The 13,057-nt window shown below is 41.1% G+C and overlaps 2 protein-coding genes and 1 long non-coding RNA gene across 6 annotated transcripts in view; 1 reads left to right on the top strand and 2 right to left on the bottom strand.

Moving 5' to 3' along the window:
• LOC145439727 (ras-associated and pleckstrin homology domains-containing protein 1-like) overlaps nt 1-6,283 on the top strand; it is a 28,491-nt gene extending 22,208 nt beyond the window's left edge. For 3 of the 4 annotated variants that reach the window (XM_080317312.1, XM_080317311.1, XM_080317314.1), the window contains 3 exons: nt 3,641-4,170; nt 4,230-4,351; nt 5,142-6,283. In XM_080317312.1, the coding sequence (XP_080173438.1) occupies nt 3,641-4,170; nt 4,230-4,351; nt 5,142-5,220 (731 nt within the window). In that variant the 3' untranslated portion in view covers nt 5,221-6,283. The remainder of the gene's footprint in view (nt 1-3,640; nt 4,171-4,229; nt 4,352-5,141) is intronic. The other variant, XM_080317313.1, reaches the window with a different exon arrangement.
• LOC145439772 (uncharacterized) lies at nt 732-2,359 on the bottom strand. Its single transcript, XR_013915344.1, has 2 exons — nt 1,466-2,359; nt 732-1,410 (listed from the first exon to the last, which is right to left on the bottom strand). It is a non-coding gene; the product is annotated as an uncharacterized LOC145439772 (long non-coding RNA).
• Nucleotides 6,284-7,390: 1,107 nt separating the features above from the next.
• LOC145439764 (ropporin-1-like protein) lies at nt 7,391-12,668 on the bottom strand. Its single transcript, XM_080317388.1, has 6 exons — nt 12,555-12,668; nt 12,009-12,173; nt 9,696-9,801; nt 9,468-9,632; nt 8,576-8,751; nt 7,391-7,617 (listed from the first exon to the last, which is right to left on the bottom strand). Exons 2-6 carry the CDS (start codon nt 12,137-12,139, stop codon nt 7,551-7,553), a joined length of 645 nt encoding a protein of 214 aa, XP_080173514.1. The 5' UTR covers nt 12,140-12,173; nt 12,555-12,668; the 3' UTR covers nt 7,391-7,550.
• Between the last annotated feature and the right edge of the window lie 389 nt (nt 12,669-13,057).

Here is a 13,057-nt window from a genome sequence, read left to right as displayed (position 1 = left end):
GCGGTCTTCCTTGCGCGCAAAGCCCCCAAAGACCCACAGGCCAATTCTCCTTACTAGCGACAATTCACCATTGCTGGTTTGTAGCTTTTGTGAAGTTTGCGGTAGAAAACGGCTGAGTAGAGCTGGGAAATATCAGGTTGAATCATCTTTTTGACAATTGAACTTACCTATATTCCTATACATGCCAAATGCGTTTCACAATCCCGTATTTGGTATAGGTAGCCGGGTGGTAGGCCTATGTATGAACGAATACAGGCATTTTCAGCCGGTTTTAACTCTGTAAATGTTAATCAAAGGCACATTGTATATGAATGTAATTTCACCTTTATAGTAGCTCCAATTCACCTAATCCGCATCAGGTTTGCAGTATCTAATAAGTCTGAAAGAAAGTTGACACCCCCCTCCCCCCACCTCCGAACACAAAAACTCAGGCCTGTCCTGTCCAAGACGTTGTCACAGTAGCGAATACGGCCAGAATGCAAATCTCAAAAGCTCACGACACTAGGCTTCTTCTCAAAAGATCATGACAGTTAAGTCTAAATAGGGGTCCTGATCCTCAACTACCAATGCATTCTGTCAGAAAACGTCCACGGTGTTCTTACGGAAACAGAAACAATAATCTCAATACATTTTAGTCATTGTCGTCACCCACTATGGTATGTGCTTACAACTGAGTTAACATAAGAAAAAGAAATCTTGCACAGACTAAGAAAAAGAAATCTGGCACAGACTATGTTTCTGAAACTTGATGAATTTATTATAAGGAAATTTGCATTATCAAACTTGAAAAGCAGAATAAGGCAAACACAAATCCGGACATAGTAGGCCGACCATTTACGTGACTTGAGACAATTGTGAAAGATGAAAATACAGTTGTTATCATTGAAGAACATGTTGAGAATTAGGTAAGCATAAAAACAAAAAGTGGATATCAACAGGCTCTAGTCTCATGCAGGCTTATAGGACTTAAGTGTGGATTTATTGAAGTTGTGATACTTCTGACGGTGTAGCTCAACAACTTGCAGCCGACTTTTCTTTTGGCGCTCATCATCTGTGATGATCGAAGCAAAGTCGGTGTTGAGTTTTAACTCCTCGTTCAGCAGCGTCATTAACGACTTTGACATTACTTACAAAATGGCTCATTTCATTGTATGATTCATACTGAAGGCCATTGTTCCACAGGCTGATTCAACCAATCTGCAGAACACTCAAATTCGTTGAACAAATGCCATGACTGAGGGCCCACTAAATCAGCCAAAGTGGTGTTATCCTCTATAGTCCTTTCTGACGAGAGAATGGGTGGCCCACGTCGATAAGATTGCGGTTTTTCAACTTTCAGTAGGCGGCTTGCAATACTTTTTCTAGTATCGCAACTTTCTTTTTCCGAGAACAAGGCATAAACCACAGTTTCTTCCACAATGTACCATGGATGCTTCTTCAACTTATTGAGAGCAGTTTCAGCAACATCTTTATCGGTAGTTGCGTAACCGCGTATCTCCTGAATGAACCGCAAGTCGTTTACCGGCGCGTCACGCCCAATGCTGCAGTCCAGCCAAGCAGGAACATAGAATAAGCTTAGAAACAAGTTCATGCGTTCCAGTTGAGTCGAGAAAATACTGTAGAACTTGGCATAGAGTGGGTAACTTGGAGTGAATAATACACTCAGATGAATATCCAATCAAATAATGACCAGACTTCGATCTCGTTCTTGGTGGGTCCGACACAACATTTCTCCGCTTTGTTTCAGACATTCTTCTTCAACCAAATTCTAGCCTACCAGCAAATTGGATAACTCAGTATTTTACAGTAACACTAAAATTGAGGCAAAGATTACTGACATAACTTATTACATACCTTCCAGTAACATTTACTAGCTTAACACCAGCTGGAAATATCTGCGCATCTGTTCTCGAGCTCGACTCACAATCACAACACGATGGTGCTTCTTCGGTATACGATTCATAACAAACGTGCAACCAATACATGTTTCCCATGAACACGATAGACCGGTTCTGCATGGTATAACGAAGATACATCTGGCATTTATAGGACTGCATTTCAGTACAGTTATGAATACAGATATATTTCCCATCCTTACATAGCCGTCTTGAACTGATAACTTCACAAAAGCTCCAAACCAGTGACACGGTCAACACTACAGATAAAGATATGACGTAAACACTCTGGTGGATCGTCAGAAGTAAGGAGAATTGACTCGTGGGTCTTTGGGGGCTTTGCGCGCAAGGAAGACCGCGATAAAAATGACCAAAATCGGTTTTAGAGGTGTTTTTATGCACTAAACTATCATTTGGAATTACGGAAAACAAGTTTCCAAAAAATTGCCCAAATCTGAACAACCCTAGTGAGAGCGACCAATCATTTAACGATCGTGCGTTTTACTGAGCCTCGATTGTTCTCTCACAAATAAATTGAACGCAAACGAAGTGATCGAAGCTTACAGCTTACGTTTTCGTAGACTAGTAGAGTAAAGTAATTTCTGTTCTCTGTTTTTACCTTAACCAAACCTCTTGTTTTACTGAAACTGAATTTGGATACACTTTATACAGTCCTCAACCATTGGCGCAGGCTCGAATTGTATCATATCGATTTGTAAATGCGTAATGTATTGCATCTTCTCAATTCGTATCTATTCTTTCTTTGGCTGGTAACAATAAACTGAGATTTAGCAGTTCTACGTATATTTGAGCGATACAACGCCTTCTTGCGTGTATATTTAACTCTATATTCGTTCATCGGTTCTAAATCAATGACCACTCAATCCGTATTTCAGACAGCTAGCAAAATGCAATGACGTTATCATGCCTCATACTTCGACTTGACTTGAATTGTGACTTGACTCGTGGCTTGACTTGACTTGACTCGAGTCACCTCCAAAAATCGAGTGACTTGGACTTGACTCGAGTCACCTTTGAAAATCGATCGACTTGACTTGACTCGAGTCACCTTTGAAAATCGATCGACTTGACTTGACTCGAGTCACCTTTGAAAATCGATCGACTTGACTTGACTCGAGTCACCTTTGAAAATCGATCGACTTGACTTGACTCGAGTCACCTTTGAAAATCGATTGACTTGACTTGACTCGAGTCAAAATGTGCAATGACTCGAGATGACTCGTGACTCGAAGGTAGTGACTTGATCCCAACACTGACTAGAACTGCTCACTTTTCAAGACTTGCAACTAGAACTACCCACTTTTCAAAACTAGAACAAGAACCTATAAAAATCCACAACTAACTAACTTAGACACAGCTAACACACTTCTGAAGAATCTCATAAATTTTTATTTTATTTGAATCGGATCGCTTTCAGCTTTGAAATGGGAGGAGTTTCGACGCCATAAACCCAGCCCCTGAAGCTTTCTGAAGAAATTCGCTGTTGCCAAAATTTTTCTTTTGATCTGTGCTTCAATTTTAGACCGCATCATTTTTTGAGCGCAGTGCCCCTTTAAATGCGCAACTAGAACTAGAACTGCTCACTTTTTAAAATCCAGCACTTGAAATAAAGCTACTCAAAAAACTAGTAGTAAATTGTCTACTAACTATATTGCTAGTTTGTACTAGTCTGACGCTTGTGATTTTCTCTGGCCCGGAATTAAACCGTACCCAATTTTTTTCAGGCCCCGCCAAGCCTGTGAACCGTGGCGTCTCTGACTTACCGCCTCCGCCCCCGGCATCGGCCAAACCCGCCCCTCCGCTAAAACCTCACAACAACGCCAACCACAGTTTTCCACCTCCTGACGATTTACCGCCGCCCCCCATGGACGACATGCCACCCCCACCGCCTATGGACGATCTACCTCCGCCGCCTCCGATGGACGACGACATGCCGTTACCGCCACCCATGCCGCTCGCCCCGGGCCACCAGCTGCCGGTACTGCCCATGTTTAAAAACGCGAACAACAACGCCCACGGGCAAAAGCCGCCACGTCGCCCCGGTCCGCCGCCGCCGCCTTCCCGAAATTCAAACGCAAGCAATAATAAGCCGCCGGGCCCGCAAGTGGATAACGGCAGGTTGCCTGACCCAGCCCACGTTTCGCCACCCCGTCCGCCTATGACCGCTTATTACACAAACGCGATTAAAAGCGGGCCGGTCCAGTATGCGGCACGTGACCTGCCCCCTGCGCCGCAATTTGTGACGGATTTGAAGGTGATTTACTTTTTTGCGAAAGTGACATAATTCGGTTGTTTTATGGTGTATTCGTTCAGGATACTTTTCACGGCGTGTCGAGAGGAATGAGTAACGGTGCGGTTGATTTTGACGATTTTCCTCCGCCGCCCCCGGAACTGCTTCTGAATGAGGTGAAGAGCCGTAAGGGTCAACGCGATGCGTGAGTTGACTATCGTTTTTTTGTGAAGTTTTTTTATTTTAAACTTTGAAGAGCTTCTTGGAGATACAAAACTTCAATATACAATTGAGAAGTATATTCGTATTGAAATGAACCCAAATATTTTCGGTTGACAGTGTTCTTTCCAATTCTCTACTAGTTGCTGACGATTACGCCCGACGAGTGTCAGCCGAATATATTCGGGTACATTTCAATGTGAATATACTTTCCAACTATAACCTTAAGCAGTTTCTTTCATCACTATGGCGTACACTAACTCCATATTAAATCATGAACTCTATATCATAACAACATGCCTATAAATACCTTCCAAATTTTTAAATGAATTTAAAATTTGATATTTCATACCTCTAATTAAGGGACAACCACCCAACTTCTTGTAATTTGAAATAGAGATAGTAATTGTAATATATTTCGTGGAGCGGCAGGGAATTTGTTATGGACCAACGGTTGAGAACCACTGGTTTAAACTACTTCTACTTTTGCTTGACAATTTTCAGTTTTTGGGCAAATCTAGGCCTAGAATACTTACTTGGAAATTGAAACCTCCTGCATACTCCGAAAAAGAATAAGTGCTTCGTTGCTGACCACCTCTCGTAATGAAATGCATAATGGATGGAGACCGTCGAACTTTTTTGGACGCGTATATCATATATTTCATAAAATACTTTTGTACCGTTGGTGTACGAACGCAGTAGTCTGACTGTGCAGTGTGCATCTTGCATGTCGTATCGGCACCGCTCAAACAATAAAATTGGAAATAACTTTTCAGACGTAAAAAAAGCGTCAAATCCGCTCCGCCACCACCAAGGAGAAGCGACTCGACCAGGCTGTCGTTCAAACGAGCGTAAAACAACCTGCCCCGGCAGCAGCCGTCCGCGACTGCGGGTGCAAAGATGACCGGACCTATCGGGACACCGTGTCGCAGCGCTTGTAGGATAAAGCTTCCGTAGCGTTTCGTCTATACTAATATTAATATGCTTTGAATTCCAAGGTCAAAATGCAATGGACTCACCCCGCTTGGTGTTATATACAGTATTTTATTGCAAAGTCAACTTTCTTTTTATTTCCGCTTCATTATTTATTTTCTTTGTCGATTTGACACCTGGTTGGTTGTTAGCCGCGATGTTGGGAGAGTGGATTGCGATGCAGTACGTACGTTAAATATGTATGGCGTACACAGGTGTTTTCATGTAGTCGTAAATAATCGCTGCGTTCATTCAGCGCTAGGGCTGCGCGCAAGGTATTTGATCCCAAGTCTGATATTATAAAAGCTGCCTTTAACGGATGCGAAAATATGTCCAACAGACTCTACCAGATAGAACATTGTCATATGTGGCAATTGACGAATGTGACATACTGCCTTTTTGTCGATGCTGTGTGCAGGTGTTAAAGTGGCTTAAATCTGCGCTCAAAATACCTCGCTATTCAATATCCATGATGATTTTGACGTTGCGGTAACACGCAGGAATTTAACATTTTTAATGTCTTCAGAAAGCCCAATAAGTGTTTCTTGTTTGTCGTGTAAGGGGCCAGAAAAAATCAACTGCCACCCCTCAGTTTACGTCATTACAATTTAAGCTCAATTCCAGAGACTCTGTGGTTCCAGTGGTTAGTTGTAGTGCGATCATGCGTGTCAGCCGTATTTTGCACTTTTTGGTTTTATCGCTGTTTACCTGAATGTAGACGGACGGATCATGTTTGTGTGGTTATTTTCTGGTCAGCTCTTTCTTTCAGAATACGTTTTCGTTTTAACGATGCTTGGTCGAGTGTCCTACCTTTTTTTTTCGCCCTTCGCTATTGTGCTCGGTATGAGCCGTTCCATGCATGATTTGTGTACATAATCGAACTTTCGCCATATTTCATTTACTTTGTGGTTTGCAGTAGTAGAAATACAGTTACCCGGGAACCAGATTGCGTTAGGAAACGTGGCGCTAGGCAGATAAGAAGTGATGAGGATGGTCTTGAGCATTACAAGCTCTGTGATATTGTATTGCACGGTTGTAGTGTCGTAGGGATGTCGATAGAGATAGGACTGCACAGCCACCAGATCTTATTGGTTGCACACCCGGTCTTCAAACCAAAGATCTTGACTTTGGAGAACCCAAGATCTTTGCTGACCTAAACCAGTGCCAGTATCAAGCCCAGGTAAGGTTCAAGCGTGGACGCCTGGATGGCGCTGTGACAACACCCCACATATGGGAGAAACCTATTGACGGCCCCCGATGCTGAAAGATTTATAGTTTTTACCAGCTCTCGTGCTTAGACTGTTAGAGTACTTGTCTTCGGTGATGGGAATACATAGTCACGTTTTCTGACTGACTAGACTTAATCGCCACCCTAAAATGACTTGACCTGTATTCGACATGAAAGATATGGAATAACTCGTGACTCGGAGATAAATTCTTGTGTCATTAAATGTTCTACATCGCAAAGCCAAGTGATCAATTCTAATCTGGATTCCAGCAGCGAAATCATAGACAAAGCTGCTTGGGTAAGCTGTCGACTGCCGCCATAATGGCCTTGACTGGTGTAACGTTGCGGCCATGAGCAAAAATATTCAGTCAGAAGTCCAAGAATTAAAGTTTATCAGAAAATTTGACTATAGTTCGTTGTGGTGAAGCAAATATGCAATTTTGCGTATGCATCCGCGCATAAAAATCTCACAACACAAACTGAAAATATTTGATGACTTGAAAATTCTGAAATTACTTGACTCGAGTAAGAGTTCACAATGACAGTAAAAATGAGATATATTTGAGCAGAAATCATGTCAAGATAATTAAGTTAAACTAATCAACCAAGGATGTGTGCTGACAATTCGGTAACGTTACTAGCTGTGGCCGGAACGCTTTTCTAACTTATGGTTCAACCACCAGCTACAATATGTTGTGAGAATAGGAGTAATATGGTGATCTAACGCACCAGCAATGGAGGGTAATTGCAGATACTTTTTGCTGGTGATTATCAAGTCTTTTTCAAAATATTTGATGGCCACAAAAAATATGCACAAGACAGGTCCTAGTTCATATTCTTATATTTAATCTTATAGCCTATCTGCCTTGCACTAAAAAGGTCGCAGAAATCACATTTTTTTCGCCAAAACTTTATATAATTTCGCAGCAATAACAAACATTTCATTGAGGTACAAAATCTACAGGGTTAGCCTATGTGAGAAGACTCAATTTAAGCTTGGACATTCCGGGCTGAGAAAGTTCCTTGGCATAACCATTCCTCCTTGCTTGGCTCTGAATAAAACAGGCAAGTGTTGATACTCGAGGCATTTGCTATGTAGCATGGTAGGCATGATTATGATACAACACGATCGACTACTACTGGGAAAATAGGTAAGATGCATTATTGCCGGAGAGGTTGAAAGACTCCCATTGCTAGTATCGATCTAGGATATTGACTGTAATAAAATTATTTTGAGAAATCACAGATCGCCAGTTTTTGTGACCTCATTTATCGACTGCATGAGAGTTTATGACGGTACACAGTATCAAATCCCCTGTGATGTCACTGATTTCTGACAGCCATATGGAAGATGAAATTCGCATTGCTATGTGTCTGTCTTGCCAAATGCTGCCAAACTTGTTAAAGAAAAGCAGTGACTAACGACACATCTAGATATCCCTGACATTAAAGTATTAAAGTCAAAGCTTTGCTGGCCTTAGTTGATAGTTCTTGTAATCCCCAGAATTGAAAAAAAAATGCAATACACAGTTTTTCAATTACAATTTTGATTGGGGAAGGGGGGTTAATTAGAAAGAGTAAGATGACCATTTCTAACAACATTAGTTTGCAGTGAACACTTGGGTGGATGGAAGCAACTTTTGCCACACACCCACTTATGAATATACTTGTTTTGCGACAATGAAAACAATTGCTATTACAGTTGCTCAAAACTTGGTTCCGAAGCAGAAAAGTAGGGGCCTACAAAGCCGAGAATAGTTTTGCAACTGCGTCTTTCTGTAGCCGCTCGGCGGTCACAGAGAAATTGCTGTGTTGGCTGGAACCTAGCAGTGGCAGACGTGGTGTAGCCAGGGGGTGAATGTCCCCTCCAAATTTTCGATATTTTGTTATATTTTCGAGATTATATCATTCGTTTTCACAATGTCATAACCGATACTTGTAATTGCACGTCCTTGATTAGAAAATTCCACCCCGTGAATTGGCAGCAAACGATATGTCAAATTCACTCACACATCTTCTTGTAAGTGCTCGAGCACGGAGTCGATCTGTGCTTGCGAAATTTCCCTGTTGAGACTCGCCAAATATTTGAATAACGTCGTAAAAGTCTCGAAAGGTATGCGATACGCTGAGCCGTCTGGGTCTTTCGTTAAAATTTGGCAGACGATTCTCATTGCCTGTGTTACGTTCTGCAAAGCGAATTTCGGTGTTGGATTAAATTTATGAACAGCCTTCAGTAATGAATAATTACACGATAATCTCGGTCTCCGTAAGGATCACAAATCTCAAGTAACTAACCAAGCAATCTATGCAGTCCACCTCACCATGTTGCTCTTAAGAAATGTACGTAGGGTTCAAAATTGGGCTGTTATAACGATTTTTAGTTCAGGGTCAGACCAAATTATTTTGTGGTTCGCAATTAGGAATAGTAATATAATTATAAAATTTTGATACAATCACAAGTAAGAGTAGCGATTTCCGAGACCTGTCAAAGCAGAAATAGAAAATGAGGCTCTGAAAAGTACTCGAGTAAATCATTTCAAAATTAGATTTGGACAAGGAATCTAATACTTTCAGCATTTAATCGGAGGTGGTTACATTTGAAATTGTAAGACACATCTTCTCTACTATAGAAAAATGACTAGCGACATTACAGGTACCAATAGGTGCAATTTTTGAAAATATATTCAGCCAGCGTGACACTTTTTATAACAATAATCTCTCGTAAAAGTGATGCAAACATAGCCCAAAACTATAGTTTGCTTCAGAATATCCTGTTAAGTAGAAGTAAAAGTAGCTTAAAAACAACCACTTGGGTAAATAGTACAAGCAGGCTAAACCACCTTTGCGCATGCGTGAAGTGCAGACGAATGGCAGAGCCAGAATCGCTACCGCGGCCACTTACTTTCCCTCCGAGATGACTGCACGCGACGGCGAAAAATTTCATGAATTCAAATTCTTCGACAAAGTTCCCGACCGACATTATTTCTTGCAACTGTTCCTGAGGAAGTCCCAGTTCCTTCCACTTCTGTCCGATCAAGGCAGTGCTGATCATCGTATTTTCGTGCAACTGAAAAGAATCGACATCTCAAGCTGACGGGTAAGACTCGAAATTACGGTATGTCGTTCGTACCTGTTGGTACAATACGTCCAACAAGCCAATCGTGAGCCCAGTTGCGCCAGGTTCCAATCGTCGCTTGATTGGTAAAGTTTCGCCTTTCGCTAAAGCCGAGAAATACCTGCAATACCAGAAGCAATTCTCAGATACCGAACTCACTCTCTGAGGTGGTAAGTAACGGAGTTTTTCTAATTTTTGTACTGTACTACTGCCATCTTTTTTATGAGTGAAATTGTCGTTAGCGTAGTGGTGACGATATGCTCTTGCTACCCAGATAACCCGGGATCGATTCCACATCATAGGTTTATCTGGACTCCTCTTCCTCCGTGTCACTGTTCTTATGACGACAGAAAAGCCCAGAAAAGGACCCGATGAAAGAACTCACTTACAGGTAATGGGAAGAGCAAGAAAGATTAACACCGAAAAATAACTGTGATATCGGGCTCTAAGACTGCGGTAATGATAAGATGTTGCAGCAAACAATACGTTCATATTTCTAAATTTAACCCCCTCGAAGCTTTTCGACTGACTCTCATCAGGAGCGAACGTCGGTAAATGAGGTCAACCAAATTCAAAAGATAGAAAGAATTTTGTCGTTGCGACACAGAGTTACACGGTTACAGTAAATGACTTGGAGTAGTCTTCGACATCAGACACTCACCTAGTCTAGGCGATGATAAAAAGGAGGCATGCACACTGAATGAGAAGTAAAAGAAGATATTATAACGGGACACGGGATTTTTCGAATGTGGCATTAAAAAGCCATGATAGGTGACCCTCAACACCGCAGAGATTGATGAAGTGCAAGAAGACCATCCATGAAAATCTTTCAGCAGGGTTGTAACCAACTCACATGGCTCCGAGTCACAAGTTAATCTCACTTTTATAGTTTTGACTCGAGTCAAGTCGAGTCATTTCCACTTCACCACCGAGTCAAGACCGAGTCTAAGTCATCGAGCTGAGAGTCGAGTCTGAGTCATGGTATTATGACTCGAGTCCGAGTCCAAGGCATTGTGTTGACTGCTCAGTTTCCAATTAAAGTATTATTGTCAAACCCACTTTCTATTATCTGTTTAAATAGCTGGTTCGTGGTACAGAACTTGAATATAGCTTTCAATACAACATCCATTGTAGCAGTAAATTTATTAAACTCGAAGACTTTTCGGGTGCCTCTTTTCAAGAGTTATCGGCACACTGAAGGGATTTAAACAGGTTTAAAAGCAAAACCAAAAATTGATTCGGTCAAAAACATGCGCAAATGATCGCACGGAGCTCGCACGTCAGTGCAAATTGGCGGCAAAAACAGACTGCTATGATGATTACCAAGCATATGCTTCGTCAATCGGTCAGCATCTGAGCGAAAACCTTGCCTGTGCACAGCACTATGATGACAATATGTTCACTGTCATTGCGCGTGGTAGGTCTGTGTTTCATTTAAAAGTGTTGGAGTCTACTATTATTCAGTTGAGCAAACCTATTTTATGTAGACAGAAAGATTTCCTCTATGACCTACAAATTTCTCATTAGTGCGTGTTGTTCCGTGCGTGTAATTGTTTATTTACAAATTGTGCTGCTAGTATAGTACCGTATGTCCGTATACTTCGTAGTTTGTTATTGTTGCCATTGATACAATGCGAATTTCATGGTCTGTGATTTTGATTGTTGCGTCATACTTTGCCTTTTTGGTTTTGCTTTTAAACCTGTTTAAATCCCTTCGGTGTGCCGATAACTCTTGAAAAGAGGCACCTGAAAAGTCTTCGAGTTTAATAAATTTACTGCTACAATGGATGTTGTATTGAAAGCTATAATCTGTTTGGTAATATCGAATACTTCACATTTATATGCTAATTTTCGTCACTATTAGCAATTTCTGGTTGCATTTTCAAGTAACAATACCAATAGACGAAATCCGAAGAGTGTGGTTACTTTACTTCATTTCGAAATTACAATGAAAAGTCGGTCTTGGCCGTCTGAGGTCGAGTCATATGACTTGGTTCGAGTCATGCGCAATGACTCGAGTCCAAGTCTAGTCAATAGACGGATTGACTCGAGTCGAGTCAAGTCATTTCTGTATTTTGAGAAAATGACTCGAGTCAAGTCGAGTCATCAGAAAATCGTGAATCGAGTCGGACTCGAGTCGAGTCATGACTCGAGTCATTACAACCCTGTCTTTCGGCTGCAATTTGAATATGGTGGATTTCGGAGGAAAATGGCTACTGTCAAAAATGTTTTCACACTTTCAACATTAAACTGAAACCACATCATAAGAGAACAGTTCCCCTTCAATAAATTCGGTGAGATAAAAAATGAAAAAATTTCTCGACTTACGCTGCGGACCATGATAAAACATCAGGGGGTTGGGTGCGGATCGCTGCCTTTGTGAATTGTTTGAGTATGTCAGGTAATTCAGGCGGAACATTGATTTGCTCTGCACAATACATGCTGTTTGGAGGCGGCATATTGACTGTTAAATTTGCACCAAACCAAGACGATCTGTGAAAGGAAAATTATATTGTAATATTTCTCCATGAAGACGGCAAATGATAGCCAATACCATATGTATTATAAAAATGATAATATTTTTAGCCTACTAGCAGAACGATACATTTACATGTTTGAAGGTACCGTAATACCGGTATGGTATTCATGTCATGCAACAGAGAAAGCCAGAGCAACAGCATGATCCCTGTATTATCATTTTGACTGTAATACCGTACGAATGTAGGCCTACCGTACCTAATGCGTCACTGAGTGAAATGAGCAGAAAATCTTCTCAATAAAACACGGTTCTTAGTCCTGTTCGCACTAAATTATGGTGTCATTAGATCAATTAAAATACATAACAAGCAGTGATTACTATTATTATTTTTATACCTTGGTTCTTCTTCTGGTAAGGACGTCCCACTAGTGCGGCCCCTATAATGTCAACTGTGGCAAGCCAAAACCACAACAAACGTACGATAAAAGACTATAATAAAATGACTGTAAACGAAAATAGAACTGAAGAAAGTTTGGCATAAGAAATATGCGCAGTAAAACCTCACAAGATACGATTCTTCCACAGATAAGAACATTTGTAAACAAAATCTAGCGTAATTATCAAGAATTTGTAACCGTGATTTTGTTACCATGGCGACGGCTCCAACGCCATTGAGCCATAAATGACGTTCCCTAGTTGGTAATATATACCATACAAGGCATACATATCTTACGGCGACTGCCAGTGTTTTCACTTATGTTGAAAAAAAAACAATTTTTTCCGTAAAATAATATTTGTTCTTATAATGGTAATGTTTCAAGGTGACTAGCTGACTTGATGGCCCAATGGTCGTATCGCTGGCCACCATTTCACTGAATTGTTTTGGAAATAAACTCCT

Source organism: Botryllus schlosseri, chromosome 5 (assembly GCF_051294905.1).
Source record: "Botryllus schlosseri isolate E-star chromosome 5, Bs_hap1, whole genome shotgun sequence".
Lineage (NCBI taxonomy): Eukaryota > Metazoa > Chordata > Ascidiacea > Stolidobranchia > Styelidae > Botryllus > Botryllus schlosseri.
The sequence above is the reverse complement of the archived record's forward strand: the minus strand, read 5'-3'. Positions and strand labels throughout refer to the sequence as shown.

Excerpts from the sequence above, each read along its gene's own strand:
- LOC145439764 (XM_080317388.1), bottom strand. The coding sequence starts at position 12,139 with ATGCCGCCTCCAAACAGCATGTATTGTGCAGAGCAAATCAATGTTCCG. Across the intron at positions 9,802-12,008 it reads GTTTTATCATGGTCCGCAGC|GTATTTCTCGGCTTTAGCGA; the intron begins GTAAGTCGAGAA and ends CTGGTATTGCAG. Across the intron at positions 9,633-9,695 it reads TGGACGTATTGTACCAACAG|TTGCACGAAAATACGATGAT; the intron begins GTACGAACGACA and ends GATTCTTTTCAG.